The sequence below is a fragment of the Nycticebus coucang genome, chromosome 8, assembly GCF_027406575.1.
Source record: "Nycticebus coucang isolate mNycCou1 chromosome 8, mNycCou1.pri, whole genome shotgun sequence".
In the NCBI taxonomy this organism is placed as follows: Eukaryota; Metazoa; Chordata; class Mammalia; order Primates; family Lorisidae; genus Nycticebus; species Nycticebus coucang.
In genome coordinates this window covers 75,786,165-75,809,030 of record NC_069787.1, presented here as the reverse complement: position 1 = coordinate 75,809,030, position 22,866 = coordinate 75,786,165, and the positions used below count along the sequence as shown (strand labels likewise).

General features: G+C 36.1%; 1 protein-coding gene across 1 annotated transcript in view; it reads right to left on the bottom strand.

Moving 5' to 3' along the window:
- STT3B (STT3 oligosaccharyltransferase complex catalytic subunit B) overlaps positions 1-22,866 on the bottom strand; it is a 133,510-nt gene that overhangs the window by 22,545 nt on the left and 88,099 nt on the right. The window contains exons 4-5 of the mRNA XM_053599334.1: positions 17,410-17,475; positions 15,012-15,111 (exon numbers count right to left, since the gene is read on the bottom strand). Of these exons, the coding sequence (XP_053455309.1) occupies positions 15,012-15,111; positions 17,410-17,475 (166 nt within the window). The remainder of the gene's footprint in view (positions 1-15,011; positions 15,112-17,409; positions 17,476-22,866) is intronic.

Sequence of the window (22,866 nt, the reverse complement as noted above, 5' to 3'; positions counted from 1 at the left end):
ATAAATATTGTATAGTTTTTTGAAAATAAACTACTCTCATCAAAAAAAAGACTTGTGATATATTTAGGAATAGCAAACCACATAGCACTCATTTCTGTACACTATACACAATACAGCACAGAGGTATAGGACATTCATATTCATATTTATATTTGTATTCTGTCTTTGAATGGGACCATAATTTTGCTTGGCAATGTAAAAATTTCAGCAATCACTGTTTGTAACCACAGATGAAATTTTCTCTAAGGCATCTGCTGAAGTTCATTTCCAGACATATTAAAAAAGAGAAGCATGAGCCTGATAATATTTTCAACTCAATATTTCTATGAAACTTTTCACAGACATGTACTGTCATCAGTATAGAAGAAAATACTTAAATAGGAGCAGATGGACTAGAGTTGAAGTTAATAAGAATAAAGGACATGAGTTCAGGAAAAAGGAAGTCAACCTGACAAAATAAAAAAGCCAACTGAGACTTTAACTTATATTACATAGGTTAATGTCAATAAAGCCAAATAGAAACAGACAAGTTCTCAATAATATTTTGCCTCGGGTGGTGCCCATGGCTCCACAGAGTAGGGTCCCGGCCCCATATCCGGAGGTGGTGGGTTCAAACCCAGCTCCCCCCCCATAATAATATTTTGCCTCTGAAACTCCTATATCCCAGTTTGCCTCATTTATACCTACTTATATCCACCAATGAAACAAGTCTGATAAACACGACATCTGCAATAATACAAACAGAAGCAGCATTTTCTTTGAAGAGAACTAGAAACAAGTCATTCCTAAATATTTTTGGATCATTGATACTGAGATGTTAACATACGGTGCTAAGTGTTCTATCTCATAGTCCTCTTTAACGTACAGATTAAGTAGTTTGAATATCCCTTACCTAAAATCCTTGGGACCAAAAAGTGTTTTGGATTTTCTTTTTTTCGCATTTTGGGATAGTTGTATTATACTTACTAGTTGAGCTGGTTAAGTACTAATGCTTCAATGAGTACTTCCTTTGACTATCACATTAGCACTCAAAAAGTTTTGGATTTTCAGATTAGGGATACCCAAACTATATGTCCATTAAATAAAGTTTAAGGATTGCTTGCCAGGCAATATAAAATGCCAAATATCACAGACTCACCTTGCTTAATACTGTTTAAATTTATAAAATTACATATACCAGTGGTTTTCAACCTTCCTAATGCCACCACCCTTTAATACAGTTCCTCATGTTGTGGTGACCCCCAACCATAAAATTATTTTCGTTGCTAAAAGTAGCAACATTTAGACTGCTATCCTCTTAATTTAAATCTCATTTACACATTCACATTTTAAAACATAGAAAATAAGAAATTAGATATACTTGAGTAGAAAAAAATGAAGTAACTCAATTCTTTAAACATAATCTCGACTGAAAACTGAAAATATATGCTTTTTCCCAGACCTTAATATCTAATAGTGTGTTTAAAAATTACCTCTTGAATTTATTCATTCAAATATTAACTTTACATCTACTACAGACAAGACAGACATTCTAAAAACAGAAAATGCTATTCAGATCAATTCTATCCTCTAAGAGTTAGTTGTCAGTAAAATCAGAGATGTACATAAATTACTACACTATAATGAAGCAAATACGTGTGATATGGGAGGTTCTATAAAAACATAAAGAAAGAAGAGATCTCTTCTCTTCTTGTCCTGGGCACTGAAGGGGTAGTTAGCAATGTCTGTACTGTTCTCTAATGTTTTCAGTAGACCTTGATAACACAAATTCATAGCAATTGCCCTCTACCAGTATCTCCTTCCTATGAACTCTCTAGGAACTTGACTAAATTACTATCCTCATCTATTACAACTTTCTATTCATCCATGTTAATTACTTTTCTTACCCTTTAAATCAGAAGAATAAAGCAATCCACCAAAGTGGTGAGCACTAAGGAAATGTACAACACCAGTGATGTTGTAAATCACTTATTACATCATGAAAATGTTACCACACTGCCATCCAGTGGATGCACAATTACTGGCATTCATTACTGCAGATCATAATTCCAATGTGTTAGAAAAATTCCAGAAAAAATAACTGTTAGAAAGATATATCCATATCCATACATATATTCACACACGTATATTATCCTGTCTAATTATTTTTAACCAAAGAAAATCACTTTGATGTGGGATAGTAATCTAAATATGTTCTCATTCTTACTTCCAAAGATGCAAGGTGGGACAAGATTGATACAAAGAAATATACCACTGCTCTTGACTTAATAGGTTCAAATGAGTTGTTCTATAAAATAAAAGGCACCAAAAAGTTTCATTCAAGTTCCACTGAAATTTTTAGTACTGAAGAAGCTCCTGCTGTTACTCAAGCCAACCTTTAAGTACCTTGTCTCTGACAAGGCATTATAACTCATGTTGATAGTACTCTTTATACTTTCAAGTTACTATCATACTTCCCTTTATGTTAATACATTAAAAAGGTTTTGCAAATATATGTCCATTAATTTTAACCCACCTTTAAATCATGTTAGTATTTCTGAATTTATTTCCAGGTTGACATTTAATGGAAAAGGCTAACAAAATATTCCGTTGCTATCCAACTTTTCTCTCAAACAAAATGGAGAAATACTTCAAAACCCAACCAATTTTGCTTTATTAATGAATATGATTAAAGGCTTGTTAAGAATTTTAACAAGTATCTTTGATTAATAAAGATACTTTATTTAGTACTTCAGGATCACTATGCATTACTGTGAACTGTGGTAAATATAAGAAATTACATGGATTAAAGACTAAAACAATAAAAACACAAAACACTGATTACTCTTGAACAGCAGAGAGAAATACACAATTATTAACAGGCATACATAAGGAGAAAAATAACTTCTCTTTTCCAAGTACATTACTTATCATAAGCTACACAGAATGAATCACTGCAACTGATATTTTACAAGCACCAGATCTGTAAAAGCAACAAGGTAAGACTTGTTCAAAATGCTTAATACATTCCCCTTTTGGAAAAGATACGGAGAACACTTAGAGATCTAAAAATAGATCTGCCATTCAATCCTGTAATTCCTCTACTGGGCATATACCCAGAAGACCAAAAATCACATCATAACAAAGATATTTGTACCAGAACGTTTATTGCAGCCCAATTCATAATTGCTAAGTCATGGAAGAAGCCCAGGTGCCCATCGATCCACGAATGGATTAATAAATTGTGGTATATGTACACCATGGAATATTATGCAGCCTTAAAGAAAGATGGAGACTTTACCTCTTTCATGTTTACATGGATGGAGCTGGAACATATTCTTCTTAGTAAAGTATCTCAAGAATGGAAGAGAAAGTACCCAATGTACTCAGCCCTACTATGAGACTAATTTAGGGTTTTCACATGAAAGCTATAACCCAGTTACAACCTAAGAATAGGGGGAAGGGGGAAAGGGAGGGGAGGGAGGGGGGAGGTGGGTAGAGGGAAGGGGATTGGTGGGATTACACCAGCGGTGCATCTTACAAGGGTATATGTGAAACTTGGTAAACGGTCTGTGAAGCTAGTGAATGATGCCCCATGAACATATCAATGTACACAGCTATGATTTAATAAAAACAAAAAACGAAAAAAAAAAATGCTTGAAAATCATAACATGTTAAAATAGCCAACATACCCTGTACTGATAACTAAAACAAAATCAAGGACAATCTATTTGGAAAAATAAACCTAGACTAAATACAACTGGGATCAAGTTCGATATACTGTCTGTGTGCATGCACATGTGTATTTGAAGAACTCATGAAGTATATACAACTTTTACACAATTTCAAAGGTATTGGATAATGCTCCTTAGTAACTTCTAGAGCTAAGTAGTAACTATACCTAGCATGTCAAGAAGCAGTTATAAACCAAATATCAGCAAACTGAATTCACTTATAAACATATGTACATTAATGTACCTGGAAAGTGCCTAGCAGAGCACCATGTTCCCAGAAAATGCTAACACACTGAGAAAATAAATGAGAAATATGAAAAGGTAATGATTATGTATTTATTTATTTATTTGAGACGGGTCTTGCTCTGTGCCTAGGCTAGTGTGCAGTGGCATCCTTGCAGCTCACTGAAACCTCAAATTTCTGGGCTTAAATAATTCTCTTGCCTCAGTCTCCAAGTAGCTAGAGCTATAGGCACACACCACTGTGCCTGCCTAATTTTTCTATTTTTATAGAGACAAGCTTGCTCTTACTCATACTGATTTAAGACCCCTGGCTTCAAGCAATCCCCTCTCTTCAGCCTCCCAAAACTCTAGGATTATGGGTGTAAGCCAATGTGCCCCACCAAAAATTATTTTTGACAACTCAAACTGTATCTCTTGTGATTATGGAAATAAATGAAACTGATGATCTCCTAGTGAACTAAAAAATAAAAAGGGGGACCACTATCACTGCAGCTTCACAACACTGTTATCAAATTTATCTAATAAAGGCCACCTATATTGCACTAGTTGAATTATAAATGAAGAGAATACAATAAACACAAAATAAAGAGGATTTAAACCACAGAGACTCACAAATCATGTTACCACTAAAAACATTTAGGTCCTTCTTCCTTTTCTTCATGTCAACTACTCTTATAAGTAAATTCATTTTACTAATAACACTAAGAATCTGGTAAGTTCTACACAGAATTTCTCTGGACTAGGAAACAGATATAATACTCAATGAGAAGAACAGATCCTTAGAAGAAAGAAATTTCACTCAGGTCTATTCCTCTATGTAAGAGTTCCAAATGGTTTATTATAAATAAATCTGTTTAGCTTGTAGAGAAGTGATTTTCAACTGGTGTGCCAGGGGAGGATCTTAGGTGGGCTACAAAAATTTTTAAAGACCATTAATTAAATTATTTTCAAAAGAATTTCAGAGCATGTAAATAAATATATATATATTTACCTTTACATATAAAAATATATATGTACAGAGCATGTACATATATATATCTACCTTTTTTTGATCAACATAATTTAAGTGTGCCACGTAAGTTTAACTTTTTTATCTTAAGTGTGTCATGAGATTTAAAAAAAAAAAAAATGGAGAAACACTTTAGAGCATGAGATTCTTTGTTTCCAATACCTGAAAAGGCTTTTTTGATTAATAGTAAATCATAGGTAAGATCCATGTTCTAAATAGCCTGAGTCTTAATACAAGAAGATACTGGAAGACTAATCTGTTATGAATTATATGGAATGTAATAAATAATGAGTCATATTAACAGTGTAGGTGGCAGAAGCAATGGCATCTTCCCTTTATGTGTGCACCTGAGGTAAGTGCCCTCCAACCCCTGCCAAATAACCTCTAAATACCCACTGGCAGAGCAGTAAAGAGGATCTATAATAAATCCGTCCAAAGAAAAATCCCACCCCATTTTCCCAGTCACTATTTTCAATCCCTATTACAACAATTATCTGGAAAATTCACTTTATGTAACCAACACTGCAACTTCTAATTTTAAATGAAAACCTAGGACAAAAATGGGGGAAAGGGCAGTAGTGGTAGCCCCTTGTCTGCCTGCTCTTGGCTCACATGCCTTGAAGGTACAGGAAAGGCAAAAATCGCTAGATAGAGCATCAGTGATAAACTGAACATTCTAAATAATCTGAGAAAAATCTTCTTTTAATATTACACAGACATATTCAACCCTTGCAAATAATACTTCTTGTGTAAAGACTATAAAAGTAATCTCTTTCATGGTAAAACTTTACCTGTCACAAATATAATTGTACAGGCTCTTACTGCTTTCAATGTTTCAGATCTAAATCATCAAAACTATTTAATTACGTACTGAATCCCATTATAAATGCTGGGGTGTTACCCCAAATATTTTGAAGTAGTAAAATTTAGCTCTATTAGATACAATGCAAAATAATCAAAAATATGCAAGATTAAAGTTTTGAGACAGTCTGTGTTATGGTCTATTATTTCATTTCCAAGAAACACAGTTGACAGCATCTTTTCTGATTCACCCATGCAAGTTTCAGCTTGCTTGGTTTATCAGTATTGCTGCTAGGGCTTCACTTGTTTCTGGTCCTTGCAGATTTTACATTTCTTGGGTTTTATATATCTCAAAACTTTTATAATGACTCCCATATAGTTTTCAGAATAATTTTATATAGCTTAGGACCACAGAGACAAGTGTTTGTTATATAAAATTGATATAAAGAATTTACACTATGGTGTGCCATTTGCAAACACAAATTATTTTGATATATGGATATCTGGCAATTACATCTATCTCTCTTGACCTATAGGTGTTTACTATATTCTGATTTATTTCAGAATAAACAAAAAGGTACAAATTTATAGGTTTAGAAGGTGTCCTATTACCTACAATTGGGTATCACTGCAAAGATATTACTCTGATACTTAATTTTTTTTTCCCATAAAGTGTTAACAGCCAATTTAAAAAAAAATATTTCTATGATAAGGAAACATAACTCTTTTATGTTTGCTTTGTGAATTCCTACAAAGCAATTTATGTGTATTATACTTGTAAATACTTATAAAACTTGTAAGTTGGTTTTTTTTTTTGTTTTTTTTGAGACAGAGCCTCAAGCTGTCACCCTGGGTAGAGGCCGTGGCATCACGGCTCACAGCAACCTCCAACTCCTGGGCTTAAGTGATTCTCTTGCCTCAACCTCCCAAGTAGCTTGGACTATAGGTGCCCGCCACAACGCCTGGCTATTTTTTGGCTATAGTTATCATTGTTGTTTGGCAGGCCTTGGCTGGATTTGAACCTGCCAGGTCTGGTGTATGTGGCTGGTGCCTTAGCTGCTTGAGCTATAGGCGCCCAGGCAAAACTTGTAAATTTTAATATAGGTTTTTAAGTTTAATATTAGTTAAGTTTGTTTATTATTTGTAGCTCTTGTTTGAGAACAATTCTATGTTTAAATGTGATTTTTTCATGTTTAAGGTCTCATTTATTTATTTTAAAATTCAGGCAACTAATTTCTTAGGTTATTACTATGTAAAGCAGTACTATTTCATCACTTAACCCCGTTCTTTTGTCAATATGCTGCTGCTAGTCTTTGTTATTTCACAATGTACCTACCCTTCTTCCCAAGACCCTGGAATGAGCCGTATTAATAAAATAGGTATTTGTACACATCATAAAGAGCCAATGACATAATACATGGTTTCACCTATTATGTTTCATGTGAATATATAGGTGCTAGTTTTGATCTTACACTCAAAACATTAATGTTTTTCAAGAGACACTACCCAAATAAAAAAATATAATTCCATATACAGAACCTCCATAGTTGACCACCTGCCTACATTGACTACCTGCTTAAGCTGACCTAAATTTCACAGGCCACACATATACTACATGTACACTCAATGGAATCTTATGTTGATCACCTCTTACATGTTGACAGTTTGTTACAGTCCCTTGGGTAGCCAACTTACAGAGGTTCTACTGTATTTTTAAAATAAGATGTGGTAGTAGTATTCCCATTTTAAATAGCTATCAGTTTTTATTTTTCTAAAAACTGCTAAAAATATAAATTTAAAAACTAATATAAATACACTAAGGAGCAGAAAGTTAGGAAAGTGTATTATGTATGTATTTGTGTAAGAAGAAATGGATGGATGGTAGCTAAAAGGATAAGGGTAACAGGAGATCAATAGATTAGATTTAATTTTAGTCTAAAATTTTAAAAAAATCAAGAAATAAAGAGTCTATTGTATATTAGTGGTAAAAAACAAAACAAAACAAAACAAAAAAAACAACAGAAGAAACAAATGAAAAAAGTGGTTGACTTTGGAGCTGAGAATTCAGGGAACAATCCAGTTAAGGAAAATGGAACTACTGATAATAGCTGACCTTTTTAATTATATACATTGTCTTAAATTACAAACAAAAATAAGAATGCCACTCTATTGCTAGTTATGTGTTAGTTACTTTTCTGTACTTTATAATGTATGTGTTATTTCTCCATTATGTGTCCCATAATCAAAATTGTAGTGAAAGTTTATATTCACTTGAAAAAAAAAAAAAAGGAAAAATCCTTAGATTTGCACTGGGGTTTTATCTCCTCTCTCCCAGCCTCTAGAACTCCTCTTCTGACTATTCCTTCTTAACATCAATAGAAGCAAGCACTTAAAAATAGCACTTCTTTGTGTTAGTCTTTTGTAATACTTTTCATATATTAACTCACGTATCTTTAACAGTCTGCAAGGTAAGAATTATTACCTCTATTGACCCATGAAGACATTAAAGAATAAGACTAATAAGTACTTTGTCCAAAGTTGTTACGCAATAGTTAAGTGACCAGGAATTGAATCCTGCGAAGTTTGCTCTGGAATATTACTCTTGCTATCAATGATTTTGCATCTCTTACTTATGGTTACATCACTACAAATACTTTTTTAGTCTGTTGCTATACTATTTCACTTCTCAAGACCAAGATATTATCTCTAAAATCTTCAAAAGGACATAGTTAGCTGAAAAGCTAACAAGACCTCCCTTATTCCAAACTGACTTTCGCGAACTTCTCTACATTTCCATTTTGATAACATGCTATAATATAAAACTGATTACACTGCACAATACACATACTTTAGAAAAAGATTATTTTATTCACCTCTGTATCATAATGGTGAGCACAAAACTTAGTATCTGTTAGTATCTGGTAATAATATCTGATGAATAGATACGCTTTAATTTCCTCAAAAAACAGTATGGAAGAATTAAAATAAATTCTAGCGCTCTCTAGAAGTTTTGCATGCAGTATTAGTTAAGTTTGTTTATTATAAGTTAATCTAGTATTAGATATGTTCTATTTACTGCTGCCAAGTATAAACCTGACTCCTAACATTTATGGCTTTACTTCTAACTTGCTCAATAGTAGGATTATCTTTTCGTTACTCATAATATAATCCTGTAATAATTTGTACAAAGCTAAAGCATGTGGTTTATCTATAAAATTTTACTTTTAATGATTCCCAGCAAACATCACCCCAAATACGCATTTTAGTTATATATAGTATACTACGAAGAGTGATTGATTCTGTTATTCTCCTCACTCAAATGAGCTCTTTACTGAAAACGTACACAGTATCCACACAAGCTGTTTCAGTGACATTTCAAAAGGATTATTCAATATGGGAAACTAATTTCTCCCCTCTACTTAAATTATTAATGTGATTTAGTTAATACAGCCCTTATGAACTCTGAGAGGTAAAATTCCTATTTCTATAAACTAAAAACGAGGTCTCATATATAAATTTAATACATACACAATGTAAAAAATTTGTAAAGCAGATACAAGTATGAAGAAAAAAATTCAAAGGTAATTCTTACTGTCTGCTTTTTATTAACATTTTCCTATATCACCAAATACTCAAAAAGATTAAATTTAAAAACTGAATAATACTCCATATGGCAACACTACAATTGAAGCAATCAATCATCTGCCTACTGGACATTTGAATTAGTTCCACCTTTTCATGATTGTAACTTTCATCACAGTAACGTCCCTAAACCTATCTTCATGTCTTGAATAACTTCCTTATGATATAAAGACAAAGTATTATAAACTTTTTTGTTGTTGTTTTGAGACAGAGTCTCTCTCAGTCACCCTGGGGTTGAGTGCTGTGACATCATAGCTCATAGCAACCTCAAATTCTTGGGTCCACATGATCCTCTTATCTCAGCCTCCCAAGTAGCTGGGAGTACAAGTGCTTGCCACAATGTGCAGCTAGTTTTTCTATTTTTAGTAGAGATGGGTCTCACTATTGCTCAGGCTGGTTTCCAACTCTTTTTTTTGTTTTTTGGTTTTGTTTTTTTTTGAGACTGAGTTTCACTATGTTACCCTCTATAGAGTATCATGGCGTCACAGCTCACAACCTTCAACTCCTGGGTTTAAGAGATTCTCTTGCTTCAGCCTCCCAAGTAGCTGGGACGACAGAAGTCCATCACAACACTCAGCTATTTCTTGTTGCAGTTGTCATTGTTGTTTAGCTGGCCCAGCCTGGGCTTGAATCTGACAGCCTCGGTGCATGTGGCTGGCTCCATAACCACTCTGCTACAGGCGCCGAGCCTACCCTCCAACTCTTGAGCTCAGGCAATCTACCTGCACAGCCTCCCGGAGTGCTAGGATTACAGGCTTGAGTCACCACACCTGGCCAAAGTATGATAAACTTTTATCAAATTAGAAAGGTTAAATCTCATCCCATCCCATCAGTGTTATGATCTGATATTTGCAAACCAGTCTTTATGCAAGTGCAAAATAAGGTAGATTTGGGTGTTCTTGTAAAAACATTAAAATCCTATCCCCACTTAATAAATGGTGCTAGGAGAACTGGTTGGCCACATGTAGAAGACTAAAACTGGATCAGCACCTCTCACCATTTTCCTAGAGGAAAATATGAGAAAAAATATTAATGATATTGGCCTTCTGGCACCTGGAACAACAAAAATAAATAAATGGAACCTGATCAAGTTAAAAAGCTTCTGCACAACTAAGACACAATCAACAAAGCAAATAACCTTCAGAATGGGAGAAGATAGTCAGATGTTATGAATTGGACAAAAGGCCAATAACCAGAAATAAAACAAACTTATGCAAATCAACAAGAAAAGAGCAAACAACCTATCAATCATTGGGCAAGTGACATGAACAGAAGCTTCTCCTAAGAAGATAAATGGCCAACAAACGTGAAAAAATACTCATTGTCCCTAATCAGACAAATATGAATCAAAACCACTTTGAGATACAAAATCAAAATACGAATCAAAACCACTACCAGTGAGAATAGCCCACATCACAAGGTCCTAAAGCTGCAGATGCTGGTGTTGGTACGAAGAGAGAAGTACACTTATGCATTGCTGGTGGGATTGCAAACTTGTATAGCCTTTTTGGACAAAACTATGGAGAATCCTCAAAGAACTAAAAGTAGACCTCCTATTTGATCCCACAATCCAATGTCTAGGTTATCTACCCAGAAGGAAAAAAAGGACATTTGTACTCAAAGTTTATAGCAGCTCAATTCACAATTGCAAAGATGAGGAAATAAGCCAAGTGTCCATGAACCCATGAATGGATTAATAAACTATGGTAGATGTATACCATGGAATACTTTATTCAGCAATAGAAAAGACGGAAACTTTACATCTTTTATATTTACCTGGATGGACCTGGTGAACATTCTCCTAAGTAAAGTATCTCAAGAATGGAAAAGCCAAGCATCCTATTTACTCAGTACTAATCTGAAAGTAGTAGATCAACAACTATATGCCCATACAAGAGTAAAACAGTTAAATTTAAGAAGTGGAGAGGGAAGAGGAGCCTCAGTAAGCATCCACCTATTGTAGGGGTACACAGCACACTTTCTGGGTGAAGGATTTAACTACATCTTGGATGTTACCTTATAAATGCAAATAGCATAACCTAATCATATATACCCTCATATTAACTCAAAATTAAAACATAACACAATTAGAATCCTATTTGTAACAACTTTTCAATACTCACATCCCAATGTAGTGAAATATGTCCTCACAAAAAATTTAATTTTTCCTCCTCAAATCTTATCAAGTAGAGAAGGTGTCTTATATTGGCTTTTCTTATACCTTTTCCCCAATTCCCATACTGTTCCTCTCCTACCACTATACATCTACATCAACCTTCTACATTCCTCCTTTTTCACATGTGAAGAAACTTCTATAGCTGTGTTAACTGATTAAGAACACTTCTAAAAAACTCACTCAAAAGGGAAACAATTTTTTCATTATTATTTCAAATAATTCATTTTAAATTCACTTAATTTGATACTCAGAACACGGGCAAACTTTTAGTTAATATGATTATCTGAGTTTTCCATTTATCAAGCCTTCTTTATATTTATCCAAACATTTCTGCTTGAAGGGGGAACTGTACAAAAGGACATATATGCCAAAATCAGAAAACAACCTGCATATACAAACACCTTACAGTGTCTCTGTTTTTGCAGGACCATTAAGTTAGGAGAAATTGAATGTCAGTCCTGCTAAAATTCAGATGAAAGAAGAGAAATACTTGCTCTATACTATCACATTCCATATACTTAAAAGTAAGTTCTACAAAAACAGAATAGAAATCATCAAAAATACCCCTAGATAACTACCTGGGTATGGTGAAGAGAAACTAGGAATAATGTGCAGAAGTGAACACGACTAGGATTACTATAAAACATTTACTAATTTAACTTTACACACATACATCTCTAAACCATTTTATTTTTCACAGTCTCAAGAGCCAACCAAAGTTGTATTAATTGCATGCTTTTCTAGAATGACTAGAAAAATCCTACCTAGCAAATACAAGGTCCTTTCTCAAATTCTCATTCTTTTAGATTTTGGGGCAATGTTCAAGAGGGGTTAGATACACTTATGTTTTTCACTTTTTATATGGCAAGTACTTTCCTTTGACCTCTTTAACAATGTATTTCTCTGATTACTTTGACTTCCCCTTTAGCTCTTCTTGATTCATGGGCATTTCATAAAAGTATATTTCTCAGTATCTCCCTACTCTACTTCCCTGACCACTAAATTTCCAGAACCTCATTTTTTTTTTTTTTTAATTAAACAAAAAACTTACTTAGTTCCTCCCTATGGGCATTTAATAAAAAAAAAAAAAAACCCTCCCTTATAGTCTTCTAAAACGAAACCCTGAGGATTACAGTTTAATTTATCATTTTCCTTTCTAGATCTCAACTATGTTCACAGTGCTTTCAGGGCAGAAAAATATCACAGGTTGATGTATTTCAACAGTATGGTTATGTGTAGGGAAGCACATCTACAGTAGATTTTAGCATTATGGGCTTTAAAGCCAAAATACCCAAGCTCAGGCCTCATCTCTATTACTAGGTAAATGATTCAGAGCAAATAATTATCTCTGTTCTTGTTTCCTCATCTATAACATGAAGATAGCACTGATCCTCAGTGTTATGAAAATTAAATGAGTGAATGGGCGGCGCCTGTGGCTCAGTGAGTAGGGCGCTGGCCCCATATACCGAGGGTGGCGGGTTCAAACCCGGCCCCGGCCAAACTGCAACAAAAAAATAGCTGGGCGCTGTGGCGGGCGCCTGTAGTCCCAGCTGCTCGGGAGGCTGAGGCAAGAGAATCGCGTAAGCCCAAGAGTTAGAGGTTGCTGTGAGCCGTGTGACGCCACGGCACTCTACCGAGGGTGGTACAGTGAGACTCTGTCTCTACAAAAAAAATAAATAAAAATAAAAAAAAAAAAATAAAATAAAATAAAGAAAATTAAATGAGTGAAAAACACAAACACATAAAGTATTTTAGAAGTCTGTGATGTATAATGACAATTTGATATACAAGTCTATCATTCCAGTGGTGACTATTATCATGTTACAAACTATGCTGAAATGGCTATGAATGAAATTAACATACTGTGAATTTTTGGTTGTATTATTTTTTTATTTAACTGAGATAATTCTATACTGCAAAATTTATCTTACATTGCGGCATTAGGAAGATTGAGAACCACTGGTAAGCGATTCTCTTGCCTCAGCCTCCCGAGTAGCTGGGACTACAAGCGCCCACCACAACGCCTGGCTATTTTTTGTTGCAGTTTGGCTGGGGCCGGGTTTAAACCCACCATCCTCGGTATATGGAGCTGGTGCCCTATCCACTGAGCCATAGGCACTGCCCTGTAAAATTTATCTTAAGGTATCTATCGTATACTCACAAGGTTGTCTGACCATCACTACTATTCCAGAACATTTTCTCATTCCAAAAAGAGACCCCATATCCATTAGTCATTCTTCCACTCTATACCATTCTCCCCCTCCTCATACTCCTGCCAACTACTAATTTACTTCATGTCCCTATGGATTTGTCTATTCTAGACATTTCATACAAACAAATCCAATAATATGTGTCCAGCTTTTTTTCTCAGCATGTTTTCAAAGTTCACATTGTGATGGGGTGCCTATGTGAAAGGAATCAATGATAAGAAAAGCGAGCTCCAAAGACACAGTCATTTTTTTGGTATGTTTTGAAATTTGAACTGTGTAAATAAACTATTCAAAAACTAAAATTAAAAAAAAGTTCACATTTGTAGCATGTTATCAGCATTTCATTCCTTTTTATGGCTGAATAATATTCCATTGTATGAATAAACCACATTTTATTTACCTGTTCATCAGATGATTGACATTTGAGCTATCTTCATTTATTATTCATAAATTATTCATAAATGAATAATAAATGCTTCTATGAACACTCACATAGAACTTTTTCTGTGAATATATATTTTTGGTTATCTTGGGTAAATACTTGGGAGTGGAACTGCTATGCTACTATGTTTTTAAAAATGAACATACTTCAGTTTTATCTTTGTGTTACTATTTTCCAACAACATATTTATAATAGAATGGCATTATTTTTCTTTTACTAAGATACTGGTTTCAGACTGCAATTGCTGATTCATTCAAGCAACAGAAATTCTCTGTCATGGAAAATGAGCTCTAAGGTGAGACATCATTCATAACCAAGATATCATCCATGGTGAAAAGACTTGCTTTACAACCTGTAAAGCAAAGATTTTCTAGAGACATCAGACGTAGTTTATTTTTTATATTATATCAAAAAGGGCTTTCAGAAGTTTATTGAACAATTTACTTTTGAGGATGTCAACCTCTCATAGCAAATGAGAATTTAAATAATTCCAATATGAAAAAATGTGAATGATTTTCATGGCAAAAATTTCCATTCCCCAAACTGAAAGAAAAAAAAGGTTGACAATTATTAAACCCAAAATAATTTCTGCAAAAACAAAACCAAAACTTATTAAGGAAAAACTGATGACAAAGCAGTTATATAAAAATGTCTGGCCTTCTTCATTAACATAAAAATATCACTTTTACCTTTTCATGGGTAATACCCAACAGAAATCTATGTATCATGGAAAGAATGTATATAAAACACTTTAGTTGACAAATTACTTACTCACCTATGTAGACTCTTTTGCTGTATCTCTGCATCAGCAACAACACAAATACATGCAGTGGTATAAGGTTGATGATGAACACATAACCACCCCAAGCAGAGACCTATGGGAAAAGAAAAGCTAAGTTACATAATTTATATTTTTACTTTTCAAAACAGTTAAGTTTTATTCATCATGACAGCTAAACATGTAATGAACAAATATAAAACACTAGGATTTTTAATGCTGACAATCACTTAAATATGGATTTCTGTACTTGTTATTTTTATTGATAATTAAAATAATGTGATCCCACAAATTCAATATGCTTTTTTCTAATTTCACAGTGAAATGTTCAAATTAAGTTAGATTTAATAATAAAATTGAGAGCCTTATCACTTGTAAATTGGCAGTAAACAGGCTGTCGTGGAGATAAGGAGTTTTAGAATACAGATAATAAATTAAAAAAAACAGTTTTTACGTCACAAATCTTGTGGTGATAAATTCATTGCAAGAAAATTCACTGAGAGTAAGAACAATGAATGTAGGCACTCATCAACAATTCAGTTAGAAGAAATACTTAGATGATCTAAGTATGCTTTGAGATTCTCAAATTTAGAAGTGCTAGCTGGGCACAAATTTCTCTCTACAACTGGATTACAAAACAAGACCATATTTCAATGTTAGGCCTATCGCATATCAGAGTAACTGAAGATGGGCTAAATTAATAAATATTCAAAAGAGAAATGTTCAACCTCAACCAACAACAGAATTTATAAATTTGGGAGGTACACTAAATAATAGGCAATAAGCTCTTGCCAAATCGAAGTTTTTAGATATAATCTATAATTAAAAGCTTAAAAGAATCATCTGTATCAACAGTCGCTTAGGAGACTACAAATTAACATATCTAATAATGCTGCCTTTGTAGCATTATTAGAATAGACTTCTGGCTATTTCCAAATTTAAGGATAGATCTGAAAGAGAACAGGTTTGCTATCATTGGTACAACTGCACAGAATGTGCCCCAGCCTTTAACCACTTTAAAAGGGCCATGGATAACTTGTATGTACATATTCTGTAACCTTTGTTTAAAAAGAAAAAAAAGTTAGCAAGAGATTACTATGCAGGCTATAATGAGGAAAAGAGTGAAAGAACGAAGATATAACACTGAACCCTAATCTTCAGAAATGTGTTGTAAAAATTACGTTAAGTAGTTTATAGGTTAACCTAGAGGATGTGACCATTATTTAGGTAATATGTTACCTTATCTATTTTGTCCACTTAAGAACAACAACAAAAAAAAAACTGAAAAACTGATGTTCTGAAAAATACTTGCTGATCGTACCCATGATCTTTCACTATAGAGCTTTATTTATTTGTTCTCTGACCCATACAAAATCATTTTAAGAATTTTACCTTCATTTACTCTACGGAATGAAAAGAGTAGAATGGGTCACAAGAACATTCTTTTTATACTCTTTTTATCATTCCCTCTCTTTTTTCAGTTAATCTTTACTTGGGTTATCTTTTCCACCAAGGCTTCTTAGTGTTCTTATTTCTCTGGGGTCACTAAATTAAGAGGACAAAGTGTCAAAAACTCAGGATATTTTGCCATCATTCAGTTACCAAGTCATTTCCAATATGCACAAACCAGTCTTCAGAATAATCTTTATAATTATTTGAGTTTGTTAAAAGCTTATTTCATCTAAACATAGTTTTGTGCACAATATTTGACAGGCAAAATTTCCATTTTAGTTTGCAATCTAACTTAAAAACATTTTAATTTTCAGAGCAATTAAAAAATGAATCTAGGAACAATAGAAAAATAATATTTAAATTTAAGTCTAAACACCATTAAGAAGTTAAAATATTCTGGGGGAAGCTGAGAAAGAATCTAGCTTTAGCACCCAGGCTAGAGTGCCATGCCTTTAGCCTAGCTCCCAGGAACCTCAAACTTCTGGACTCAAGCAATCTTCTTGCCTCAGCCTTCCAAGTAGCTGGGGCTCCAGGCACCTGCCACCATACCCAGCTAATTTTTCTATTTTCAGTAGAGACAGGGGCTCACTCTTGCTCAGGCTGGTCTCAAACTGACTTCAAGTAATCCTCCCTGAAAAGTTAAAATATTCTGAAAGTTGTACATAGTACCTATAAAAAGAAAATGTTTTACTTGTTGCAACCATTACACTTGAGGGGTCAAATTATTAATCCTCCCCATCAAAGTATAAGTCTATATAAGACCTAGGGATAAGTAGGGGGAAAGAGGATGATAGGTTAATAAAAGAAAACACATTAAACAAAATCAAAATCCTAAAGTCTTCAGGAGAAAGGAAATAGAAAACTAGCACAAGATGTGAATAGGAATTACTCTAACTGCCAAAGGCCTGTTAGACTTCCTACAGTTTCATATATGAAATCTTACCATATAGAAATACGATAAACAGCAGCACATTGTCCAAAAAACTGACCCAGTTTTTACAGATTTTACCTAAAAAACAAACAAAAAAGCAACTGGTATAACAAAAATGCTTATAATGTCCTTGCTAAATTTAAACAGTTAAATATATAGTAAACATATGCTACATATAAAAAAAGCCAACTATATTTTAAAAAGTACTGAGGTTATTCAAATATGCAGATCTATGTAATATATGCATTAATAACATTCAGCAGTAGTAAGACATTTTAAGACTCTACTTCTTTTGTGACACCATGCCACAGAATACCAGCCCCCACCACTTGCATGTGCCTGCACCATGTAGGGTAGTGTATGTCTTGTTCAGTTGCTCAAAACAGTTACAGCCTGGCTAAACCGTTAAACTTTTCTCTGCTATCAATGTGCTGGAACACACTCTATCTAATGAGGTCTGAACATGTTCTAAGTTTGCCCTTCAATTTCCTTCTTAGTCTTAACACAGGTTGATACTTTTTATATAAAACTTATTTAATCTCATGTGATAATTTCTCTGGGTCTAAATAGACCCAGGCTGCTATACTCTATCATAAGAAAATAAAAATATATTTTAACAACTATTTTTTTTTTTTTTTTTTTGTAGAGGCAGTCTCACTTTATGGCCCACAGTACAGTGTCATGGCATCACACAGCTCACAGCAACCTCCAACTCCTGGGCTTAAGCGATTCTCTTGCCTCAGCCTCCCGAGTAGCTGGGACTACAGGCGCCCGCCACAACGCCCAGCTATTTTTTGGTTGCAGTTCAGCCGGGGCCGGGCATGAACCCGCCACCCTCGGTATATGGGGCCGGCGCCTTACCGACTGAGCCACAGGCACCGCCCATATCCTGAAATTTCCTCAGACTCTAAATTCAACTGTATATGTAGGCTGAGAGAAAATAAGTAAATCAAACATATTTCCTCAATATTTACTAATACACAAAACAACTCTGCTAGGCTATGTTGCACATAATAAATTATAACTCAGTCCTACCCCAACTGGGAAGATAAGACACAAAGGCAAGAAGTTCAGTCAAAACACAATATAAGAGAGACATACGGTGACTAGACATGAAGTGCCAAAATGTTCTCATGGATTCTGAACGCCAAAAGCAGGAAAGCCATTTTGGCTGGGTTAAAATTATAAGAAGCTTACTGAGGTGGAGACAGATACTTGAGCAAAACCTCAAGGGCTAGAGGCAGGCAAAATGCAAGGCAACCAATCAGCTACCCATAGTGGATGGGAGTAGGGGTACAAAATGTAAAAACGGAGAGCCCGCAAAAAGCTCACTATTTAGAGGAGCAAATAAAGAAAAAAGCAAAAAATCAGTATACACTAGGTACTGGCACTGATGCAGTTTACCAAGGGAAGTACTTTGAAGGTGACTGTAGTAAAGTAGTATTCAGCAATGAGGTATGTAGTACTTTTTCTAGGATGAGTTTGCCAACTTAATTGCCAGACCTTGTGTGAATTCAGTGATTCCTCAGTGAGGAAGGGGCAGGGGGGAAGAAACCAGGGGAATACAAAATATAACAGTCTAAAACAACTATTTCAGGGCATTTGAAATCAATCAAAACCATAACCAATTGGGAAGTGTGGTCTTCTTGCCTGAGGCTGCTCTCAAAGTATGCCCCTCTTGCCACTCAGCTTGGTTGGCAAAAACAGTAGTTTCATCAGTCTAAGACTGAACAAGAAAACCAGCAGTTTTGCTGCTCAAGGAGCACTCAATATGAGACTGGGGGTAGGGAAAATATAATACAACAGCTTTTCCAGCTAAGAGCAGTCAACTCAGGAACATATAGAAGAAACCCATCACTTCGCCAGTTTAAAGCAATAAGACTAGCTGGAGCAAGCAATCAACTAGTCAGAAGTTGATGAGATGGTCCTGAAAATAAGAAAGCCATTAAAAGGCTGAGATAAGTTCTCTATTCTTCTCTGCTGACTGAGAAACTACATAGATGCACACGGAACACTACCTACAAGAAAAGGCTAGGGTAGACTTAAGGGCCCAAAGTGTCTGAACACAGACTCTGCTCAAATCCTAGACACAGGGTGGTATCTAGGAAGCTCAATTAAAATGTGAAATTAAGAATAAAAAATAGCTAGGCAGATACATCAATAAATACACACCACTGGGAAAGACAGATTCAGCAATGTTAGTTCAGGAAAGTTACTAGAATCAACAATCTTGGAAAAATGAAACAGATTCCAGAGTTACTACATTATCTAAAACGTTCAACATTAACCAAAAATAACAAGACACGCAAAGAAACAGTAACCCAAATTTGGCAGGGCATAGGTAGGGGGAGGGGAAGAAGTCAATACAAACTAACTGATGTTGAATTTAAAGGATAAAAGGATAAAAGCCCCAAAGCGGCTATTATAAAAATTTTCAAAGAATTTAAAGGATACTACATTTATAAAATGAAAGGAAAAACGATATAATACACCTAGGGGGGCCTAATGCAGCCACACATGAACCCTTTCCCCTCCTCTCCCTCCTCTCCTCCTGGACAAAGACACAAAGGATCTGGGCCACAGGACTCTCATCTTCCTAGCAAGGTGTGAAATTTGCTCACCCTCTACAGCTCCATATAGAAGGGGTCTCTAACAGCTCCCAGGAACAGATGCCACCTTTGCACTGCCCAGGAAAGTCACCTTCCCCTTTCAATAAACCTGACCTGAACATCTCCGCTGTGCCTCATCTCTGGGCACTACTGCTTACACCTTTCAAATGGTGCCAGAAATCCAACACTGGTGGCTGACCGCCAGCTTCCCTAGTCACTCCAGTTTTCTCAGAACCCAGCCCTATTGTGCCTAGACCTGATTCCACTGCCCCACCTGTTAGAGAATCCTAGGGGATTTCACCCTAACTGCCATTCCAAACATAAGGACTCTGAATAGCTTCAAACAGAAACCCCTTGGCTTGCTCTTTGCCTCTCCCTGGGCCTCTATATGTTCTCACTGACCCCTTGTATCTTACTTTCCTCATTTGCTTGCACCTAATCAAAGGGTTTTGTGTCCTAGTGCTGAGCTTTCTTCTGGGTTACCAGGGATCTCAAATCATTTCATTTTTCACTTCAAACCCAGTGCTGGACCCTCTTTTAGGCTTTTGAAGTCTCAGGGACCTCAAGGTTTCTGAGAAAAAAAATAGGGATGCTTGACCTTTTTTGGGGGGAGCGGGGGGCAGTTTTTTCGCCGGGGCCAGGTTTGTACCCGCCACCTGCGGTACATGGGACCAGTGTCCTACTCCCTTGAGCCACAGGCGCTGCCCGATGCTTGACCTTTTTAAGTCTTACTTCATTTTTCATTCCTGGTTCTTGGGAAACAAGGGACGTTTTCTTTTCCACCCAAGTAGGGAAGGACATCTGAGACATGGGAGCTGGCCCTTCCACCCTCCTCAACAGAAACACCCCGGGGGTATCTCCTTCAACCTCAATACAAATTAGAAAACAAGACCTTTAATTTCAGTATCTTAAAGAATTTACATAAGTTCCTCAAAAACAAAAACAAACAAACAAAAAACAAATGGCAAATGAAACAAAATCCCCTATCTTCAGGCCTTCCTTTCCCTCTGCTCTTACCCTTCCCTATACAAATAGTTGCTTGAACACCTTGCCCTCTATTTTCTATTTTCTTTCTTTCTTTTTGAGACAGAATCTCACTATGTCACCCTCAGTAGAGTGCTGTGGTGTCATAGTTCCCAACAACCTCAAACTCTTGGGCTTAAGCAATTCTCTTGCCTCAGCCTCCCAAGTAGCTGGGACTACAGGCACCCATCACAATGCCTGGCTACTTTTTTGTTGCAGTTGTCATTGTTGTTTAGCTGGCCCGGGCTGGGTTTGAACCCACCAGCCTGGGTGTATATGGCTGGTGCCCACTGAGCTATGGGTGCCACCTCCCCCTCTATTTTCCCCAGTCTTCCTATCTTCCCTCCTTCCAGGGATTTCTCAATCTCCTACCACTCCTCCACCTCCTAACCTGTCACTGAGCCTCAATCCCCTCTGCTCCCTACCACCCCACCAATTCCTGGACTTCTCTCATCTTCCTCTCTCTTGTCTAATAGCTGTGCACCCCTCCTCACAGTGCAGGTGGGGCTGTTGGTACAAGACCTGGAACCCTGAGGCTGCAGATCCACTGGCTCCCATGCCAGTGATGTGGGAAGCCATATGCATTCCCTAGACCACAGCTGACAGAATCAAGTATAGGTATGCGTGGCCTGGGGCCTGGGGCCCAGGCAGGGTGGGTGGGGGAACTCACAAGCCTGGCAGCCACTTTGCTTCCCCTCTTTGTGAACTTCTCTCCACCCTCCCAACTTCCCTCTGCCCACCAACTTTGGGCGGAAAAAGGATAGAGAAAGTGAGAAAATGGGACTGAAAGCAGCCCTGAAAGCAGAAAAGTTTTCCAACAGTAGCTGCCAGTTTAAAACTTCTCTAGACACAGTTACTCAAAAGGCCTAAGTGAGAAGACCAGGCCCCTCTACAGAAGGGAACCTTGACTACCATGACTCTGGGTCCTTAAAATAAAATGTCCCAAGAGGCATCTTTCACTAAAACCCCAGAACCATGTCTTCTCAACAAAAGAAAAAGGCACTAAAAAGGAAAGTATAATTGCCTTAAAACAGATTATATTCACCTTCTGGAACCAACAGTCTCCTAGACATACCCATGGACTCATGAGAACAACTTTCAATTAACTGGTATGTCTGACTTGAAAACGAACTCAACTTTGTCACACCAGGATGGCCATAAATAACTTACTTCTAATACAGGTAAATTGATTAATTCTAATAAATACTGAAACCACATTCTCTGGTCTTTCTAAGTTTTAAAGACCTCTATTTCTCTCTCCTGTCTCCACCATTAAAATAAAAAATAAAATACACCCCTCCTTTACACATTTCATAATTTTTCAGTTCTCTAGAAGATACAGTTAACTTGTTCATCCTTTTATTACTTTCCAGTTGCGCCCCTACCCCCCACCATCTTGGAGACTTAGATCTAATCATAGCAGAGGAAAAGGGGCCTTTACACTTGTTACAGGACACCTGCTGTTTCTACACCAACAAATCTAGTCTGGTCTGAGAGGGCATCAACCAGCTCTGGGAACAGGCTACCCACCTATGCTCTCAAAACAAAGAATTTTGCTTCAACAGCCAGTGAGGATGCTAGATCTTACCACTCTTGACACCCCCACCCCCACCCCCGGACACTTCTCCTATTATTAACCATTGCCCCTTGTGTCATCCAATTCCTATCCTCATTTATTCAAGACACGTAAAAAAGATGTCAGCTACAGTTGCCACTCAATCTACTATTCCCAAACCCTCTCCCAATGTACCCCAAACCCACACAGCACTACCAACACCCTACTCATCCCACTGAGGACAATTATGACCCTATGCAGCCAGAAGCAATTTCCGAAGAC